General features: G+C 41.4%; 1 protein-coding gene across 1 annotated transcript in view; it reads right to left on the reverse strand.

Moving 5' to 3' along the window:
* The window catches only part of lig1 (ligase I, DNA, ATP-dependent), a 72,145-nt gene that overhangs the window by 44,566 nt on the left and 4,804 nt on the right, over positions 1-22,775 (reverse strand). The window contains exons 4-14 of the mRNA XM_034153139.1: positions 18,201-18,408; positions 14,119-14,238; positions 11,654-12,049; positions 11,381-11,489; positions 8,286-8,372; positions 6,184-6,240; positions 4,866-4,924; positions 1,717-1,830; positions 1,408-1,574; positions 964-1,040; positions 675-766 (exon numbers count right to left, since the gene is read on the reverse strand). Coding sequence (XP_034009030.1) covers positions 675-766; positions 964-1,040; positions 1,408-1,574; positions 1,717-1,830; positions 4,866-4,924; positions 6,184-6,240; positions 8,286-8,372; positions 11,381-11,489; positions 11,654-12,049; positions 14,119-14,238; positions 18,201-18,408 — 1,486 coding nt within the window. The remainder of the gene's footprint in view (positions 1-674; positions 767-963; positions 1,041-1,407; positions 1,575-1,716; positions 1,831-4,865; positions 4,925-6,183; positions 6,241-8,285; positions 8,373-11,380; positions 11,490-11,653; positions 12,050-14,118; positions 14,239-18,200; positions 18,409-22,775) is intronic.

Consider the following 22,775-nt stretch of genomic DNA (forward strand, 5'->3'; position numbering starts at 1 on the left):
TAACACTCACACCTTTCTCCCCTTCAGCGTGACCTCCTAGGTGGGATTTGATTTACTTTTGTTTGATTTTTTTTAAAAAGGGATAATAACGTCATACCAACAAGTACAAAAAGATCGCACTTACTCAACCGTGAGAAAAAGTTTCTATCCAACCAATTCAACGCACATCTAAAGACTTTGGAAAGTTCTCACTTGTCTAACTTTTGAAACCGTATGTTGATTTCAGAATGGAAAGGACTTACAAGATGGTTGACATGCACCTGGAACCATGTTTTTCTATTCCCTCAGTCATTTGGATGGTCAATGTTGTGAATTTCTAATCTTTTTTTCTCTATGTTTGATCTGGAAAAAGGGATCCCTTCTATGTTGCTACGTCTGATGTTCCTTCCATTTTCTTTCTGTTAATTGTGGCGTTTCTCTGGGGAGTTTTTCCTTGGGTCTTAGTACAGAGGGCGTTGTACACACAGTTAAAACCCCTGACACAAATGTGTTATTTGTGATATTGGGCTATTTCGAAAACATTTGATTGATTTATCTGATTGACTTTAGGAAGAGATCTCTCTAAGGCCAGTATACACAGAAGATTAAACTGGTTCAATGTGAACATAGACCCCTGATTGTTGTTTTAAAAACAGAAAAAAATGGAGAAACTATCCTTTAAAATGCAATATTACCTTGTCCAGGGGGGGTGAGGCACACAGCCTGGCTCAGTGCTGATAGGACGCTCTGCTCAGCCAGGCCGATCCTCAGCTTCCCAGCCAGGGACCTGTCAATCAAAACCACAAGACCCACAGCTGTAAGTGTCGACGCCCATTAAACACCTGCTGCCAAAGACTGCATGCTTGAACATACACACCAGGAGTAAAGACCGCATCTGGCAATCTATATTTACTGTGGTCACACACACACATTAATGTCTGTCTGTCCATCTGTGTGTGTGTGTGTGAGAGAGTGTTATTTTACCTGACTATGTAGCGCGCCTCGGAAAAACGGCATGCCACAAAGAGGCCTTTGATGATGTCGATTTTCTTATTCATGGCCTGAGGCAGACGGGAGGAAATTGAGATTCACAGAGGAAGAGAGAGAAGAGACAGAATGCAAAAAGACAGAGGTCACTGGCGAGTACAAACTCCATGTTCAAACCAGAGTATTAAAAAAAAAGGCACAGCAGGAATGAAAAGGGAAGGAATGAGTATGAGGAATTCCAGCTAGGTGACGATTTATTCACAGGCTGAGAGATTACCCTCTGCCCTCTGAAGGACACTCACAAACTAATAATTCAGAGTTCGATACACAATCACATTTCCTTTCCCCCTCTGGAACCAAAAACTAAAAGCCAAATAGAGTGACAACAATATTTGTCCAGGCCTGCTTTCCTCCTAATGGAAATGTTATTCTCCGGCTCACCGAGTTCCCACTCATGCTGCCGATTTCCTTCAATTTCCTGAACACGCCCCCTGCCGTCAGACTGGCCGGCTGGAACATTATGCGCTGGTTGCTACGGGAACTCTCGGCCACAAGACCCAGATCTCCTTTCTCCTGCGCATCTGCCTTGATTTTGTCCAATTGTCGCCCTGGAAACAAGAGCGAGGCGGTAAATAGCAGCCGCATCGCCGACTGATGAGCAGAGACGGGGCGCCATTAGCAGTTAGGCTGAGGATCCACAAGCGGGTGTGTGTGTGTGTGTGTGTGTGTGTTTGTGCGCGTGTGTGTTACCAGTGGCTTGAGCAACAGCTTTCATCAGCACAGTCTCTCCAACACCGAGCTCCAGCCCCAGGTAGGCGGGCCCCAGCTGGTTCAGACACAGGTACACACAGCACAACAGGTCATCTGGGGAAACAACACACACACACACATTTAATCACACAAACATACATAGATTCGACACACAAAATTACATTATTTAATTGGGGAGAAACTATTAAATAATGATCAGAGAATCGATCTGAAACTCACGAGGCAGAGACACCAGATGCAAGGATTTGAAGTCCAAGGTTACAACACATCTCAAATACTTAAGACATACAAATAGTAAAGATGCATTGGCTTTGATTCCCAGCCAAGAAAAGGCTCAATGTTCCCGGAAAAGTAGGTTTTATTTCCATAAATTATTTAGGAATGTCGCAATATACCGGTTCTGACAATAATGTGATGTTTAAATTAACATTACAAATGATAAATATGTGTAGTCATCTAGTACTTCTTAAAAGAGATGGATGTGTACATGTTGGATTATGATTTAGTAACGTGTGCTTGCCTTTATGTTTAATGGTGTACTCATCCTATTTGGCCTTTTATCTACACTGTACCTTTGCTGTAAATGTTCCCGCTGTGGGGGGGGGAAATGATTTTTCATTGCTTGTTAATAAAGTGTAGTTTCAGTATTTCAGTGATTGTGCATTAACATTTTTGAAGCTGGAGTGCATCTTGCTCACAAACCCACAATACGAAAACTCAGCTAGTTTCTTAAAGGGGACCTATCATGCAAAATGCACTTTTGTACGTCTTTTATACATGAATATGTGTCCCCGGTGTTCCAGGGAACTCACCAAGTGTCAGAGAACACAACCCTCTCTATTTTCCTCCATACCCAAATCTCTAAAAAAGGGGCTGCAACGGATCTGATAAAAACTGATCCAGATTTGAACACTGTCCTGACGTCAGGACGGTGGCGCTACGGCTATTGGGCCAACTCCACCAATCAGGAGGAGACGGCCACGACCATTGCCGTTCGAAAGCGCTGGAGACGCTGTAGTACATATGCCAGGCCTGTAGATGGTGCTGTTCTCACAGAATCAGCCCTTGCAAAAACAGAGCTAGAAAATGTCAAATTGAGTAAAATGAGGCATGGCTAAAATGCATGATCTGTTTGGTATTTTGAAAAAAAAAAAAAGTATAAATATGCCTTGTATAGGTATGGTCCTATACTATATTATTCAAATATAGCATGATAGGTCCACTTTAAGATCTGTCTAGCCTGTAAACGAGCGTAATATCTCCTCTTTTAATCATCATCCACTTTGCCAACCTCCCCAAGCGCAAATCAGTGATTTCATTTACCAAAAATGAGCCAAAACGTACAGTAAAGAAAGTTAAGATTCTACTAAATGCATTATTTATAAATGTTTTTAATGTTATATTAATATTGCGACAATATCTTTAGAGTAAAATTAGATATTACTACTATTTATTTACATTAATGTGTATGTTGCCGTTTATTGTGCACCCACTGAAAAACTGTCCAGCATCAGTAGCATGGCTTACGTGGTTACTTGTATAGGCTGAGGTTGTTCTAGGCTGTTGCTTGGCGTGGCGAGAATATTGCTCCACTTGCTCCGGTCCCCGAGATTCGGCTTCCAGTAGCTCTGGAGAGAGCTTTCGCACCTGTGGCCACTAACGGTCATCATTTCTCTGCTTTGTTTCAAGACCCGCATCAGAAAGCTTTTGAATGGTGATACTTTTCCAGTTGGTCTACTACCTGCTCTTCACGTAGCTCTACATGTCGTCGTTTAGGTGCTTTTTGTTCTGGAGATAGGCACTCCTCAATCCACTCCTCCATAGTAAGACACCCCCCCCCCCCCCCCCGGAGGTCGAAGTTAATCTTAAATGTTTTTGCGGACCTTTTTGATTACAGATTTGAAAACATCGTTGCTCGCTTTAAAAGTAGCACAATTCATTATATCAAACCTTGGAAAGTATCTAAATATCCCTGCCCTAATGCCAAAGGAACTGCACACTGAATATGTTTTTGCCGTTTGATGTCTATGTCTGGACCGTTGCGTCAAAAGGAGGGTTTCTGACTTATTAGATATTAGTACTTTATTAATCCCAAATTGGGAAATGATGTTGTTCCAGCAGTGGCAATGTAAACAAGGCTTTGGACACCTTCATTATTCAGATCACAATCATCTCCAGTAGAATATATTAACTATCTTCTAGATTAATCATTTGATCAATAAAATGTCAATAGTGAAAATCACATATTTCAAAAACAAAAAAGGTAAAATAGTTAAGAAGTCAGTTCACTTTAAGCCACACACACACACACACACACACACACACACACACACACACACACACACACACACACACACACACACACACACACACACACACACACACCACACACACACACACACACACACACACACACACACACACACACACACACACCACACACACACACACACACACACACACACACACACACACACACACACACACACACACACACACACACACACACACACACACACACACACACACACACACACACACACACACACACACACACACACACACACACACACACACACACACACACACACACACACACACACACACACACACACACACACACACACACACACACAACACAGCTCACTAAAATACACAACATCAAAATCCCACAGGTACACACACAAAAAAGTCTGAGGCAGCACCAATCAGACACCCACACAACTCTAAAGGTGCACAAAACCAAGGACATATGGTCAGACGCAACCACACACACACACACACACACACACACACACACACACACACAAAACAGACAGTAACACTCTTAGAAAACAATACAAAACACACACCCACTCAGACAACATGGCCACATACTGTGCCGTTGCAGACAACACCCGCCAAAACAGAACAGAAGCTCACAAAAATACCCAACATCAGAATCCCACAGGTACACACACACACACACACACTCACACACACACACACTCACATCAATGAACTGACTCATCCTCCCACTTTTATGTGCAACCTGGCTTCATCATCATCTTGTTGATAGAGTGGCTGGCAGCCAGCTGTCTGTGTAGCTACATCAGGATGCATTATGGGAGAGATAAAATAGCATTTACCTGGAGAAAGCAGCAGAACGGAGCGGAGCAGGTTCGACAGCGTCTCGATGTTCCTCAGCCTGGGAAATGACAAGAGGATTGCTTTGAGACAAGGAAGACGAGTTAAACGAATGTTAAAGCCATCCTGTAAACACTGGGAGGCGGGAAATCAGATTTGTCTGGAGGTTTTCATCAGAAATGGAAGCTGGGAGGGGGGGGGGGCAGTTCATTTATGAAACATAAATTTGAGTGGGTGGGAAGTCATCGTGAGGCGCTTGTATTTGATTCTCCCAAAAGATCTAAAAGGAACTCCGTCCACACAGCAGCGTTAAAAAAATCTTCCAACACTTCTGCCCATTCACTTTGAATGGGGTGACGTCACTTTGCCTCACTTTTCGCCGAACTGCATTGTGGGCAGGCGAGCGGAGATTTTCAGGATTTCAGGATTCAAAGTTGAGCAATGTTCAACTTTTGAAGCTGAGGTGGAAGCGTCAGCCAATCAAATCCTGTTTATGCAAATCTGACAGTTTAAGCGCTAGCCAATCAAACGGCGTGTATGCTGGGAGAGACATACCGCAGGTCATTTCCTCATATTCCAAAACATGGAGGAGAAATTAGCGGTAGGGAATCACCCGGTGCTTTATGACCAGTCCCTATTTACCTACCGGGATACAAACCGGAGGAGCCAGGCATGGAGGGAGGTGGCAGAGACAGTGGTAGGTTTTCGCCTGTTTGGGGAGTTTATATCCAGTTTACTTCAAACTTTTTTGCTTCGTATGTCGGGGGCGGGAGATTCATGTGATTGGTTGTTGGTCGCAAAAAAATCCCCAAGCTTCAGATACGCCCACCTCCAAGATTTTTTTAACGCTGCTGTGTGGACGCTCCGTTAAGGTGTTTTAAATTTGAAGGCAAGAGACTTCAGTTACAAATCATCCTTTTAAAAACGTCTGATCGAGTGCATTTCCTTCAACAAAACGTGTATTTTCATGCTGGTTTCAAATCATTTCCTTGCTCAAGAGTTGTCGAGTCAGTGTACGGTGAATACAAATTGATAACCATGATTAAAGGAAACCCAAGTGTGAATAAAGCAGTTAAAATAAATTCTTGAGCATTCCTAGAAAGTGACCTAATTGTACATTTTCATTTCATGTTCCCCGTCCTCCCGGGGAAAAAAACAAACTTCTCTAATTATATTCCAGACATTCCCAGTAGGAAGCATGAATGGTAATTTCTGTAAAAGTGCTTTGGTCTATACTATATCATTTGAACAGAGCAGCAATCACTTTTCCCTTAAATTGTGTTCTCCTCGTTCAGGGGAAAAACAGTATGGAGCTCTTACCTGCCAGACTCCTCTTCAATCTTCTCAAAGGTGCGAGCCACCGCCAAGTACGGCACTCTGGAGAGAGATGAGCGAGTAGTTAGCAGGCGAAGCATTCACACACACACACACACACACACACACACTTTGAAATGCACAGCGGTTACCTGACTCAGCTGCTCGGAGCAGAGAGCAATTAGTGCAACAGTACAGTGAGCTTTGATTCAGGGTTGTCAAAAACTCATTATACAGTAGCAACAGTGTGGAGGACAAAGGTCAGAGCTGCCACGGAGGGACAAATTGTGTCCTTTAAATAACGTTTGATGAGCAAAAAGAATCTATTAGGCTCAATATAGGGAAGGTGGAGAGTTTTTTAGACGCCTTAGAAAGAGACATTTTCTGTAGATCTTTGCTTACATGAATCATGAGATTTGAATTCATTGTAATCAGGGCTGAACAATTAATCCCAATTGTATTGATATAGCAATATGGAAAAGTTCAACATCCGAATCCTGAGAAGCAGAATATTTGTGAAAAAGCTTTATCTGGAACACATGCTCACCTTAATCTTGGTGACTGTTTGAAGGATTTGTTACTTTTTGTATATCAGCGGTAAAAAGTGAAAACAAATATTGACTTAAATGTATTATATTTCATTATTGGGCAATCACGTGGCGTAACTGTGTATTCTACTTCTCTACAAAAAGTATTGTGTTCTAAAACAAGACTTTTCTCATATCCAGAAACAAACCAATCCATGGATTAGCAGAGTAATCAATAACCTGAAAGTGAATCGGCAACTATTTTGATGATTACTAGTTTCTGTCCGATTTAGGGAAAATGCTAAATGTGGCGTAGTTCCAGACGCTGTAAGGCTTTGTTGCTTTTGTCAATTGTATTTACTAGTTAACCTTTTTGTTTTGGGTTATGGATTAAATTATTTTCTGACAATTTCATAGGAAATGACCTTGCAGCCCTGATGAGGTAAATCCCTGTACACTCACTTCCTAACATCTGAACACACTCCCATAAAACTACCACAATACTGCCGAATATCCCCAGCAAGTAGGAAGCACAGGTCAGTGAAATGCATCGGAGACGTTGCCCCCCAAATTCTGCACAAGGCTGTGTCGTGTCAAATGATCATATAATCATTTAAAACATATAGTCTTATACTCGGATTTATCTTTTAACAATGACGGGAAAATCTAAAAGCAGTCCGTCATTTTGACAGATTAGAACAGGGGTGTCAAACTCAATTTAATCGCGGGCCACATCAGCATAAGGGCTGCACTCAAAGGGCCGGTTGTAACTTTAAGACTATATAAAAATACATATAAATATATATATATAAAATAATGTATTATATTACATTATTGCCTCTGCATTGGATTATTATGGGATAGGGTAATAACTTCATAATTAACTACGTCTGAAAGCAGAAGTCTGGGGCAAATAATTGCAAGTCTCTTCACTGAGAATGTCACAAAAAGATTTAAAAAGAAAAGCCAAATTCTGGAAAAAAAGTCGAAAAAGAAAAGTAACATTTTGAAAAAAAAGTAACATTTAAAAAAAAAAGGCATATTTAGAAGAAAACATTTCAAATTCTGAGAAAAAAAGTCTAATTTGAGATGCATTGTGGGACATGTAGTTTATGAGCAACGTGCTTCTGTAAATCATCATGTAACCGTATAATAAACATATCATATTCTTTGCAAGCTCTTGTGGGGCCACAGAAAATGAAGTCACGGGCCGGATTTGGCCCCCGGGCCTTGAGTTTGACACCCCTGGATTAGAACAAACCCAGAACAGCGCCAAAGTTTCCCCGCAGCGAGGCTCCGGTGTTTTGCCGTGTTATGCATGCCCGTCAAAAAGGAAATGATATCGTTTCCAAACCTAACTTTGCCGAACAAATCATTGAAATGTCTGGGAGTTTTTGCTTTACGCTGTGCGCGCTCCCGCGAGGTGCAGTGGGCATGCATAACACGGCGCTACAGTTCACGAGCCCGACGGGTAATAATGGATTTTGACGGACATTTTAAAAAGTCTAGCGCCACCACTGGTTGAGGGTTTACATTGCAGGTGAGTAAAGGAAGTGTAAACGGGGGATATACAAAACGTACTTCTGGCCTTGCTTCCAGCAGGCGTTCTCCACAGGGTGGTAGTTCGGTCGGGCCGGATTGTAGTCCGTTTGTCCTGAGGTTGACTCCCTGAGGAAAAACACAACGAGAAACAAATCAAGAGTCTGACTGAATGATCGGGACATCTGTTGAAGTGAGGTCAAATCAAATCAACATGTATCAAAGCCCCAAATCACAAGAAATGCCTCAAAGGGCGTAACAATTCTAAAAATATTACACAACACTATACATCAACATAAGTATTGCCATGTGATAAAAGCACAGTGTTCCCCACAGAATTTGATTCTATTTGTGGGGGCACCGCACCCCCCCCTCCCCCGGCAAGAAAAGCCAAAGGCCCCTTAACCTATTCGGGTGGCCCACGCATCCACCCCCCCCTCAAATAAGAAAATACATGCGAGTTCATGGCTACTGTAGACAACGTTCTTGTTGCTCTGTGTTGCGTTGTTAATGAGTGAGACACACCGGAGTTGAGGATCTGTGGGGTTTATTCTCCCAAAAATACAATTTACAATTTAGGCATTTAGCAGACGCCTTATTCCAAAGCGACTTACAATGACCAATTACAGGGACATTCTCCCTGGAGTAACTGAGGGCTAAGTGCCTTACTCAAGGGCACACTAGTAGTGGTGTTCCAGGCGGGATTTGAACTCGCAACCTTCCGATCATCAGCCCACCTCACTATCCATGAGACCACCAAAAACATTATTTTTTAAAAAGGAAGACGGATGCGAAGAGATGGGTTTTGAGTTTGCTTTTTAAAGTTACTTTGAAATGTGATGCATGTTCAGGGGAAAAGTTACTGTCGCACATCACTCTTACATCACTCTTACACTACTGTTGCACATAAGGCAGTGATAAAAAATAAAAAATAGTCAGACGCATGAAAAATGCATTTCCTCTCTTTAAGAGCTAAAAATAGTCAGTGACTGGAATGATAACATGACCTCAAAATGACAGGCAGTTATTCACGGCTTCTGCTTAAAATACATGAATGATTTAAAAGCACTGCTTTTTAAAAACTCAGATACTGTGAAGGTGTTAGTTATAATAAGGATAGATTGGCTTAAAGCACTAGAGAGCATTCCTTAACTGCGGCGGCAAAACTTTTTAATAACTTTATCAATTGATAGAGAAGCATTTGATACGAGAAAATGTCTCTGTATTAAAAGGAAAATCAGACTTTTTTTAAGGCCAATAAAGACATCCTGACCATGGCTTTTTCACCTTTTTCCATACTGTACTGTAAATGTATATTTTGCACATTTCAAATACATTTCTACCTCATAACTAACTGCCACTTTAAATTCTGACACACTGCACATTTTCGAGTTAATGGTCATTCTCTTCATACTTACTTTTCTGTACATTAATATTTCTTGCAAACGTGTATTTTCTTATTTGATAAAATAGCTTATTTTTTTGTATTACTATTATACATTTGTTCTTTTTCTCTTCTTTATTTAATTCCTCTTACTGTGTACTAAATACGCACTAAAACAAATTCCTTGTATGCGTGTAACCACCTTGGCAACAAGCCAGATTCTGAAATAAATAAATACAAATTCAACTTATCTTTGGTTTCATGTTCTGACTAATTTAGCTTCACGCTGAATATCCGCACGATTAGCTGTTGAGCCGTTTAACATTCATTAAGAGAAGGGGGGCACACCGCCTAATTCACAAGTTCAGTGTGTCTGACAGGTAAACACAGACGTGAATACAATCAGGCAGGCGAGGGGGGGGCCGCCTGTAACTTCCTGTTGATTTAAAAATACTTGTATTGGTTTCGTAAGCTCTTAATGGTCTTGGGCATCAGTATTTATTCGTTTTGCTTTAATTAATGAACCCTCAGGTCTTGTGGTACCTGCCTTTTAATTCTCATTTAATCATATAACAATGTTTTAATCAGATGCAAAGTGAAAACAAAGTGGTGAGGGGTCTTTAAGGTATTACAGAACACCTTAGGGCGGCACAGGGCATTCACTATAAGAGCAAAATCAAGACCCCCCTTTTTATGTTGGCTTTTAATTGATAGGTATTTTTAAATAACTGTATTCATTTTTATTCTTTATTTTTCCTCATTTATTTGGATTTCTGTTCTTATTTTATTTAGATGTATTTGTATTTCATCCTTGTTTTATTCAGTCCCGTGCTTATTGACTTCTTTTGGTTCCAACTGTTTTATCATTACCAGATACACGCTTTACAACATCAGGAGGATACGTCCCCTCCTGACCCAGAAAGCGATGCAACCTCTGGTCCAGGCTCTCGTCATCTCACGCCTAGACTACTGCAACTCCCTCCTGGCTGGTCTACCTGCATGTGCCATCTGACCTCTGCAGCTCATCCAGAACACAGCGGCTCGTCTGGTCTTCAACCTTCCTAAATGTTCCCACACCACACCTCTCCTCCGCTCACTTCACTGGCTTCCAGTAACTGCTAGAATCCACTTCAAGACACTGGTACTAGCGTGCCATGGTGTGAATGGATCTGGCCCTTCCTACATCCAGGACATGGTTAAACCATACACCCCAGCACGTGCACTCCGCTCTGCATCGGCCTAATGGCTCGCTACACCCGCACTGCGAGGGGGACCCAAGTTCCCATCAGCAAAAACACGTCTGTTTGCTATCCTGGCTCCAAAATGGTGGAATGAGCTCCCCATTGACATCAGGACAGCAGAAAGCTTACACATCTTCCGGCGCAGACTGAAAACTCATCTCTTTCGACTCCACTTCGAGCGATAGAATTGCTAACAAAGCACTTATATACTAATAAAGGACTGGCTTATCTAAAGCCAGTTGAGTAGCACTTGAAATGTTTCGGCTCCATGAAATCTGATGTACTTATATGATTCTGTTTTCTTCTAGTTTGTATCTTCTTGGTCGAATGCACTTATTGTAAGTCGCTTTGGATAAAAGCGTCAGCTAAATGAATAATGTACCAAGTCATGTGTTACTTGGTATTTAGTACCTTGGGGTTGTATTGTTTATTTATCTATTTGTTTGTGAACCACTTCATATTACCTTTTGTGTATGAAAAGCGCCATATAAATAAAGTTTGATTTGATTTACCCTTTGACGTCTTTGCTCTCCTCCGCTGAAACCTTCCTCTCTGGACTCGTCTGTTTCTCTCCTTCGCTCTTCTCCGATTTCTCCGTCTTCACCGCGGCTTTCCTTGGAGCTATAGAACAAAAAGAAATACAAAAAAGGGAAGGTGAGGGTGGAGCAGGGGTCGGAGCAGAGAAACATTTAGCTCTCTCTCTCTCTCTCTCTCTCTCTCCTGATAGAAGCGCATTCACGGACACCTTTTTGTGCAAGCAAGGAGCTATGCAAATGTCTCCTCACCAAAGAAACTGCTGATGGGGGACTTTTTGGGCGGTTCCTTATCTTTCTGCTTTCTCGGTGTTTGACTTTCTGGGCTCTTTTCTGCCTCTTGCGTGTCCTTTTCAACCACCTTCTCCTTCTTCTTCTTCTTATTCTTCTTCTTGGCAACTTTCTCATCATCCTTCTTCTCCTTTGCTTCAGTTTTCGTTTCCGCCGCCTCAGCTTTCCCTTCTTTCTCATCAGAGCTCTTTTTCGCCACCCGCTCATCCTCCTCCTCCTCCTCGTTCACGGCCTTTTCTACTTCCTCTTTCTTCTCCTCCACCTCCTCCTCCTCCTCATCTGGGCTCGTAGCATCGGTCACGGCCTTTTCAACTGGTACTTCCTTTGCTTCCTCCTCCATGGGTTCATCGGTGTTCCCTGGGGGTGAGAGAAAGGCAGAGGAGTCATTGAAGAGAGAAATGCCAGCAGGGGTGACCCAGTTTATTTATTTTTTATTTGTGTGACCATGCTTTGAAGATGGTTTTCAACAAAGCTAGCCTTCTTCAGTAAATGCCGCAGGTTATGTTTCTAAGATTTGCTTTCCACCTGAGAGTCGGTAAGCCAGAGACTATTGACAGAGCAGAGAGCCGGGGTCATGATACCAGCAGGGTGAGGAGGAGAGACATGAAACTTTATTTTCTCTTTCCAGGTCTGCTGGACGTGTGAATCTAACTTTAGGTAAAGACAATTTGGGGAAAACAGAGGGTCCATTCCCCCCTCTGCTGTGCATCTGAAACACACATGCTGCTAAAAAAAAACTACATTTAAAAAATGGGAAACCACCATAAAACACTTTCTGTTATTATGCCCCAGATAAGACGTCATGTAGACTAACAAAGGACAAAGTATGTTTGATAGATGGATGGATAATATTTCCAATGTTGCTTAGAACTGATGTTGAAACGCTACTCTGTGTTGTTAAGGACACAAATCTGAAGCAAATGGCAAAGAGAGTGAATATGAAAATGTATTTTTGTGAGTTTTATAGTTTGCTTAGAGATTCAACGTTGTTCCTTTACAACTCCATCTTTAAAACAAAAAAAAAGGTGACGTTTTTGGCACTTTTTGTTGCACCTTGTCGAGAAATTCTACTATAACCATACCACAGCAAACATTATAATTGAATAACAGATGAGAACTGACGGTCTTTCACGGTTTAACCTTCTTTGGTCTCCGTTTATCTGTCACCACATGTCTTTGGCTGACATACAGGGTTTTCTCAGGCTTGTTATGTTAGGGCTGCAAATCACTTGATAGATGACATCATTAAATATGATTATTTTTCCATATATTAAATCAGGAGAATCCAGAGCCAAAACTGATGTCTTAATATCGCTTGTTTTGTCCGACCAAAAGGTCAAATTCTTGCTCATTAAAGGTGGGGTAGGTAAGTTTGAGAAACCGGCTCGAGATACACTTTTTGTTATATTCCATGGAATGCTCTTAACATCCCGATAGCAATGAATATCTTAAGTGCTTTGACAAAAAATCCATAAAAAAATTCATCTGTGGAAGCCGTAGTACTGTAAAAAGCACGACCAATCATTTTAGCCGGCCGGGCTAAAATAACTGGATGGCCTACCTGCCTGTCAGCCTTCCATCTGTGCACAAACTTATCTCGTGCCCTCATTGGTCATGTGCGCGTTCGTGTGTGTTGGAGGAGGGGCTCTGTAAGGAAGTGGCAGATTTGTTCCGGCTGTGTATTTTCAAATTCTAGCGATCTCGAGCTGGTTTCTCCAAAATTACCGACCCCACCTTTAAGAATCCAACAACTAAAAACCCGGCAAATCCTCACATTGTGGACGCTGGAACCAACGACTGTTTGCCGTTTGGTTATCCACTCGAACGATAATATCAAATGTGTTGCAGATACAGATTCTGTTGATTAACTAAGCGATTAGTTGACTGATATTTCAGCTCTGTTCTAGCAACTACTGATGGACCATAGAGACATTTGGGATGTTACAGACGTACTTTCTTTAAGAGCGTCCCTGAGAATACTTTGTGCGTCTGCAGGTGATTTTAGCTGGTGCTTTGAAATAAAGTGCTGACAGACGGTGTGGTCTTTCTCAACGACACAACATTAGATGAGTTCATATCCCAAAATATGTCCTTATGCTTTGTACACACAGCACATTTCAGAGTATGAACGGCTCAAGGAAAAGGTCAGTGTAGCAGCAACAGAGGAACAATGTTGACGGGACATTATGTCTCAGCTAGCAGTTTTTATCACATCTATTTTCAATTTGAAAGTATTGTTTAGAAAGATACTAAATGTGTAGATGCATTCCCTAAATCATATCAGTAATCTATCACAAAGCATGTTTTTCTTTCCCCACATGTTGAAGATGTTTGTGCAACTTTAAAAAACCTTTAAAAGTATCTGATTATTTGTCCATTTTCCCCAGGACTCTTGTTAGCAGACTCCTATGAGAGGTGAAGTGTACCTGGGCTCTCCACACGGGGTCGCTTGTGTTTCTGACCCGGCTCCTCCTTGGCCTCCGACTCGTCTTTCGGGCTCTCACTGCCGCTCTCATCCAGCTTCCTCTTGGGGAACATCTTCCTCGCTGAACACACCAGGACAGGCATTACATTAAAACAAAGGAGAGGGGAAGACAAAGAAAATCAAACAGAAAGAGGATCTTAGAACAGCAAATGTTTAAAGTGAGGGATACTGTGCAGCGAGGCGGTCATTATGGGGAAAAGAACACCCGCTTCGCGCCGGGCTCCTGATCTGCCCGTCGGGTGTTCTTTTTCCCATAATGACCAAGTCGCTGCACATTACCCCGCTTATTACACGGCCACATTCTCAACAAAGTAACGACATGACTCCCAATATTAATTTAAATGCTTTTATAGATTTAGAAATTGTTTTTATTGATTTAAAAAAAATAGTAGGCTATTATTTATTTTAAATGACATGCATCCACTAAGAAAAATAGTCCGTTGTTACTGTTTGAACTAACGTAGTAACGGCAGGAAGGCGGAGCTTTTTGATGACAGATTTGAAAACATCGTTGCTTGCTTTAAAAGTAGCACAATTCATGATGTCAAACCTCGGAAAGTAAGTATCTAGATATCCCTGCCCTAATGCCAAAGGAACTGCACACTGAATATGTGTCGCCGTTTGATGTCTGTGTCTGGACCGTTGCGTAAAAAGGAGGGTTTCTGCCCCGTTACTTCTCCGCTGTTTCCTTGTCCCAGTTTGCTTTTCAGCCAAACTGTATACAGTTAAATCGACCGGACTTCTTTCTGCAGATGTGAGCGTCCTTAACAACGGCCAAAAAGTCCTTGACAGCGGTCTGTCTGTTCAACGTGTCACATGTTCTGAATTGAAATCGAGTATTCAACTAAGCCATGTAATAAAGCAAATCTTTTTAATATGGCTTTTAATTTGGGTAAACTTTCAATTCTCACTAGTATCATTGTCCATTTTACTGTATTTTATTTCTGTTTTGCTTTTATTATACATTTTTTAATTGTTTTATTTTAACATATTATCACTGTAGATGTTTTATCTTGTTCTGTATTCATTTTAATATTATTTTAATATTGTTGTTATGCTTTCTGAAAGGCACTTTGGGTTGCGTTGTGCATGAAAGCTGCTATACAAATCAAGTTTATTATTATTATTATAATAATACACCGTCTACTCTGATACTGCAGATGTAGGACACCACAAAAACAAAACAAGTAACCACAGATACTTTGCTAATGAAAACACTAATTCGCTCCTGAAAGATATTATGCAGCAAAGCAGCTTCCTGTGTCATTTCCTGTAATGTTTTGCAGCAGCGTTGCTTGAGGGTCATTTGAGTTTCGGTGCCACATACGCCTTCCTTTCAGGTCCTTGTTAGTCCTAGTGCAGGTGGCGCTGCTCATGTTTTCCTTCTAGATGTTATAATGAAAGCATTAACCCAGGACATTAAGAATGCAATTCCTGGTCAAATTAAGGAGTTACATTAATGTGGTGTTTTCCCCAGTGGAGACGGTGGCTCGAGCGCTGCGGAGAGTAAACACTGCAGTCATCAAAACACAAAGACAATGGCAAGATGAAAAGAGAGTGAGCCGCTCTCCTGCTGCAAAAGGAGGATGAAGGAAACAAAGCTGCAATGCTAGAAATCTGTGTCGCTTATATTCTACATTTGAATGCCTAGATTCCTGATGTGACATGAAAAAGTACAGTGAGTACAAAGCATCACTTAAAATGACTATTTTATGTTTAAAGGGGCGTATTCTGCTCATTTTCAGGTTCATATGTAGTGTCTCTCCTGCAGAGTTCCCGTTAGCCGGTAATTACCGGACTATGACCGGTAAAATATGCTTGAAGACCGGCAAATCTAAATCTCTCCGGTCAAAATGTCCGGTCAAAATCCTTTTCCCTTAGCGCAATACCGCATCAGTTGCGCCACTTATGTGACAGACAAGAATAGTATGTGACAGACAAGAAGAGTATGTGACAGACAAGAAGAGTATGTGACAGACAAGAATAGTAAATTCTAATGTCTAACACTTAATGTGGAGAAAGAGATGTCCTGTATGGGTTGATTGTGCGTTGATCTGTTGGTAATGCCTCGGGGTTCCGGTGGGCATGTAAACAAATGTATAATGCTGCGCTATACTTTGCGGCCTCACCCGGTTGCATAGCGACGCTTATTGTTTAGGTGTCTTTTAATAAGCAGGTAGTCATATCATTAGCTAGAACTAGTTAGATCTGATCGATATGGACATCAACGCGAGTGAAGTCTAATCTGACGGGAGAGAGAGATCAGCTGCTGCTGACTAGTCGACACGCAGCTCGGCAGCGGCGAGCAGAGCAAAACACACTTCAGGTTAGAACATCACACGTAGCTATTTTAATTACCTCTCAAACTACAGTAGCCTACCTAAACTAGTTACAGATATGTTTAGTTTTACTGTCGGGTCACTCATTACTGGATCCGCGAGCTGCATGATACTGACGGGCTGTCAGGAGAGAGAGAGAGCGCTCCGTTTATTATTCCCGTGTAATAAGATTACTGTACACTTTTGGAATAATGTAGTTAATCTACTATAATTAGTTTGTTTAATATCGAATCATATCAATTTGTTTTAAAGCTCAATAAATAACAAAGAAGACCTTTGACCGGCACTTTTCTCATTTTGTCCGGAAGATTTCAACTTTAACGGACATCTTGACCGGCAAAGAAATATTCTAACGGGAACTCTGCTCTCCTGTGACATGTCTCCACGCTTTGATGTCTCATACTGCCTGTGTCTCTTTTCACCCTCTGTCTGTTTGTGGGAGAGAAACTGTGAGATGTAAGCCTTTGCAGACCATTTACATGCACACAAAAACTACATGAAAGGGAAAACTCAGAAAAAGCATATTAAGGCTGCACTCTTATTTATAATTCACAGATAATGAGCATGCACTGCAGGAAGCGTGTGAGATGTACACGCTGCATAATAATTACTTTATACTGTATGTTCGTGCTTTTTTTTTCCCCTTTAGGAAATCACCAGACTGCAAAGCAGAAAGGAAGCGACTACAGATCAACAATCAGCTACAATCACTGACACTTGCTCTGCTGCTTCCATTCGAGCCCAGTCAGCAGGATGAAACATCACAAGACAACGCAGCATCAATAATAATAATATCATCACGATGCAAACACACGCAGAAAACTAATGATCTGGGCTTTCTAGAGTGTGTGTTCGTGGTTCAGCAGAAGAGATAAATGGCAAATAATGCAACACAATCTAGTCTACATGTTGTCAGTGTAAAGGTTGAGACCCTGCCAAAAGGATCGGGAGATAAATGAAAGAAGAGGGGGGCGGCGGGGGGGGGGGGGACTTAGCTGTTTCTGGTGAACAGACCTCTCATGCGTTCAGTTTGTGATAAATGTCTTGTTTTGCCTCGTTTTGATATAATGAGTTTTGGGAGCCATTAGGCCCCTGCTAATAAGTAATCAAGTAAAAATAGCTCGAGGCGGGATAACGATCAATCCTCAGCTGGTGTCAAAGTTCGAAATTGCTGCAATTTTTAAGGAAAAAGTTGAGAACTGCAGATTTAGAGTAAGCCTGGAACTCTTGGACTTAAAAAACAAGGAAATCTTTAATAAAATATGGAGGCCTTTCATAGACACTCTGGATCTTATGCCCAACAGATCAGATGACCGAGTCCTTTGGGTTCATATTATTCTTATTGTAAGAATATTTTTGCTTACAGCTTTCCCTTATTATTATTATTTGTTTATTTAGAATTATTTTATTTAGTTTTTTGTGTGCATAATTTTGTTTTCTCTCCGTCTCTTATTCTGTAATTGTATATTTTGTACTTTTAATGCTCAATAAAATATTTTTATTTTTTTTAAAACAAGGAAATAAGAGATCAGATAATAATAATAATAATAATAATAATAATAATAATAATAATAATAATAATAATAATAATAATAATAATAATAATAATAATAATAAATTACATTTGTATTATTAAAAAATGTAATAAATGGCAGTGGGAGTGGAAGCAGGGGGGAATACTGACCAGTTTTTCGTTTAACGAGCCCAGAAGGGGAGATGGAGTTCGGGGTGCTGGGGGTCCCAGGCGAAGTAGAAGTAGCCGGGGTCTTAGGGGTCATGGCCGGGGTCGTAGGGGTCATAGCCGGGGTCGTAGGGGTGGCTGGTGTCTTAGAAGTGGCCGGGGCAGGTGGAGGAGACATGGGGGTGGGAACGGCCTTGAAGACATCGTCCATCTGAAAAAGAAAAGCAGTGTTGGACTGGTAAACATTGTGAGAAGAGGTAGTGTGGCGGCTATATTCCCATAATACGGCCGCTCTGAGGCTAAACTTCGCTCATTGTTGTGACGCGTATAAATAATAAAGTCTGTACTGAACTCAACGTTTTAAGGATATTTAATATTGTAAATCAAAACAGTAAACAAACAGAATCATACGGTCAACAAAATATATCAGAGCTAAGCTCACCTTCATGCTACCAAACCTCCACATACACCAGCTGCCCTAAATACCATTAACCACACCATGTGACAATCACCGGAAACAACCAATTACAAGTGTGTGTGGTGTTAACAAATAATGAGGATAATATAACTATAAACACAGGCTACCACAGCATTGCAACATGTATTTATATAGCCCGATATCAGAAAACACGATGGTCTCAGTGGGCTTCACAGATTTACAAACATAGATGTCGCACGTCAACGTTTCAGTTTCTTCTGTGCAGTGCTAACAGATAAATAAGTTAACAAGCAGGGATGCTCCGATCGCCAATTTTGGGGCCGATCGCCGGAATCAGTATCGGCCGATACCGATCGTCGATCCGATCAAGTGGGCGGGGCCTATGGGGACCTTCCATTTAAAGTGATGTTTAAAACTCAGTTAATGGGGCTCATTCACTGGCGCTTCCACAAACAACAACCAACATCATTATTACATTCAAATGATGTACATTATTCAAGTTTACATTAACTTTGGATAATAACACGGGAGAAATGAGCGCTCTCTTTTCCTCTCTCTCTCTCTCCTGACAGCCTGTCAGTATCTCATGCAGCTCACTGATCCAGTAATGAGTGACCCGAAAGTGAAGAATAAACATATTTATAATAAATGGATAAAATAGCTAAGTGTGTTAGGTCTAACTCTTAGTGTGTGTTTTGCTCCGCTCACCGGTCCGTCACAGCGGGTGGAGCTGCAGGATTTCTGCTTCACACACGTTGCATACCGCTATTTTACTGTCTTTTTCGGACACCTTGAAAAAATGCCAGACCGGTGAAGCCATTTTGGCGAGCTTGTTTTGCCGCACAGAGAAAAGTGTCATCATTTTACGTCATGCGATCGGCTCTCGCAATCGGCATGTTTAGAGAGCACCGATCGATCGGCAGAGAGTGAGTATCGGCCGATATCGATCGGCGGCCGGAACAAGTCCCTAGTAACAAGAAAATAATAAAAACACAAGACAGACCGTGAAATATAAAGAAAATAAATATGAATAAAACAAGATAAAATACAACAAAAAGACAGTAAAAAATACTGTACAAATAATAGAAGAAATACCATAAAATGTAGGACTTGGAAGACAAACGTAGGTTCATCTTAAACAAGCTCCAACTATAGGCTTTTTTCTTCAACACGCTCCTAAAATGTTGGACCCTCCCTACTAAAAACAGGAAGTTAGTTCCAGAGAAAGGGAGCTTGGGTATCTGAACGCTTTGACTCCTAATCTAGTTTTGCTGACGCTACTAACTACTAAAAGACTTGCACTTTTAGTCGTAACAAAAGCTTTAAAAGGCAAACCTACTTTGATTTTATACGAGAGGGTTTTTCCTTTCTTAACATCTTGACTATTTCCATTTAAAGCTGACATGGAAATCTCAGAGAACACAGCTGTCCAAACTGTCCAAACCAATATGATCTGGATTGCTGCAGACTGCTGGTTTCCCTTCTCCTCCAAAGAAAGAAAGGAGAACTCAATTGTTTATCACTTTAAAAAGTCAAACAATGGCCTGTCAACATGGATCAGCTTTACATCCAAATGCAGGAAAGCAGAACCCTCAACAGAGTCTATGAAGCAAAGTATCTCAGCAAAGTGTCGGGAAACAATACTGCAAACCCTGAACGACACAAACCTCCATCAGTGAGGAAACAAGTTTGTTCAGTGAAGCGCGTCGCTGACAAAGAGCTGCTGGAAGAAACTAAAGTCAGAGGAGGAAGGGAGCGGAGTCTGGCCGGAAACCACCGCTAAAAGTCAGTGTTGAGGCGTGCACAATAAAGGACTGCATTGTCCCAATTAATCATCGTTGGGGGGGGGTTGTTCTTGCATGAACTAAAAACTCCAAAATCCTGTATGAACCATTAATAACTGTGCAGTGCCGACTGTGACGAAGAGGGGCGTCAAAGCCTGATGAAGATGACCCTGATGAAGGTCACAGGCAGAAATAAGGTGTCTTCCACCAACCTGAGTAAGCTGTTACACCTGAACACCACGTGCTCGCTTGAGATCACAAAAACGAGTAAGAAAGAACGAAAAATCCATCTTCACACACGTGGAAGAGTTGGAACAGATTCTCTTCTCTGAAATGAGCACCATGATCACTTTAAATATATATATAGTTCAATGATAATTCACTTTATGTAGCCCCAATAGGCGCTTTCACACCAAGTACTTTGCCGTACTTAGTTTATCAGAACTTAGTTCACGAGAACTCTTTAGTTCTGATGAACTAAAGAGCAGATCGCGTTCACACCGGAATAAGTCCCTGGGGGAGGATTAGGCAAATGAAGCCACTGATGTCACTTCTTCTTCTTCTGCTTTGGGTTTACTGGCAGGCCGCAAACAACTTCACGGCGTATACTGCCACCCGGAGTCCCCGGCCGGAAGTCCCCGTAGTTGGAGACACCTCCTCATCTCCACCGCTCCTATGTTTTCTTTTGTGTTGCCATAAGTTAGTCTCTCTCCGTTTGTACGCTGGGCTAATGCTAATGCTAATAATGCTAATGCGAGGAAAATAAAATGGCGGCTTCACAAAACTTTTCAGAGTTTTACGGGCCGTGGTTTGCAATCCGCCCAGCCAATCAGAAATGGGAACCTTTCTCTCCCATGAAAGTACCTGCTCTCTAGCAGGGACTGAAAAGGGGGTCAAAAGGTTCTCATGAACTAATTTCTAGTTCCGGATTTTTTTGGTGTGAACGCACATTTTCGGAACTATATCGGAACTATACTGGGAAAAGTACTCCGGTGTGAAAGCGCCTAATGGTCCAAACATTGCTGTAAATTCTCAAAAACACGTTTTTTCTATAACGTAATCACATATTGGTAATTTGTTCGTTTCTTGCCTGAAAAAACTGTTATAAGTTATTATTATATGGCTAAGTTGAATACTCCATTCTGATTGGTCAATTTGGATATTTCACAGGTTGTTAATACTCGATAACACACCGCTGCTTAGCAAAATAATGACCGTTGCTAAGGAGGATCAAGGGAAAGAAGGAAAGAGGTTAAAAGACAGAGTGTCGGACGTCAGAGAACAAATAAGAAGACAGACAGGAAGTAAACATCAACGGGAACACGGTATGGGCTCTGGCATCGTTTCTGGCAGTTTCTTTAGTAAGTAAAGGTTGCTAAAGCTGGCAACTCTATGTGAAGAAAATATAGCTTTAACCAGAAGTGCCAAGACATTTAATGGCAATAGCCGTTAGCAAAGCATAAACTGAATATGAACAAAAAAAAACTGATCATTCCCTCAAATATCGTGAATCATATCGTAATATCAGTAAAAAACTAAAAAGGCACAATATCTTTCCCTAGTCCAAACCCCCCTGAACAATCAGAAAGGTGTATTATTTTTCTCCACAACCATCTGGTGACCCCCGGAAATTATTCTGTGACCCCCAACAGGGTTACTGATCCCCATGTTGAGAACCACTGCATTACTACCTTGTCACAAAGCATGTTCAATCATTGTAAGCACATGAAAGAGATGCTGGGTGGTCATGCGGACACCATGCATCCATCAGAATCTCTCCCCCTCAAAAGAATAAAGAATAAATAATCATTGACATATTACAAACTGAGTGAGCGGGGCAATTAAGAGAAGTGTTTGTACCCCAACAGGTGTCTGAGCGACAGCCAGAGCCGATAATCAGCTCTTTTCATTAGGTGGCTTATTGACAAATGCATCCAACGTGCTGATTCACCGTACAATTACTGAGCCTTTGTGCCACAGTGTTTGTGCTGCACTGAATGAAAAATACACCACCGATACGCCTACAGGAGCTCCAACAGTCAAAGTAGATTTTGTACGGGTAAAATGTGGATTTAAAGCATGTGATGTAAGCACAGTGTTTTAATGACAGCACCAGGACAAAGAAAGCCTGTGGTGATTCATGTGTTCCCAATTATAACATCAGACATTCATTATATAAATATGGCTCTGTGAATAACACAATGAAATTCAGTTAAAGCCATTTTGTTTTGTGAAAAAAAGGGTTGAATAATATTCGTACTACCGCTGTAGTTGAGGTAACATCAAAGACTACAATTCCCCTGCTGCCTGACTTTTAAGAGACACAGATAACGGCAACCTGTGTGGGAAAAGATT

The sequence above is a fragment of the Trematomus bernacchii genome, unplaced genomic scaffold (genome assembly GCF_902827165.1).
Source record: "Trematomus bernacchii unplaced genomic scaffold, fTreBer1.1, whole genome shotgun sequence".
Taxonomy (NCBI): Eukaryota; Metazoa; Chordata; class Actinopteri; order Perciformes; family Nototheniidae; genus Trematomus; species Trematomus bernacchii.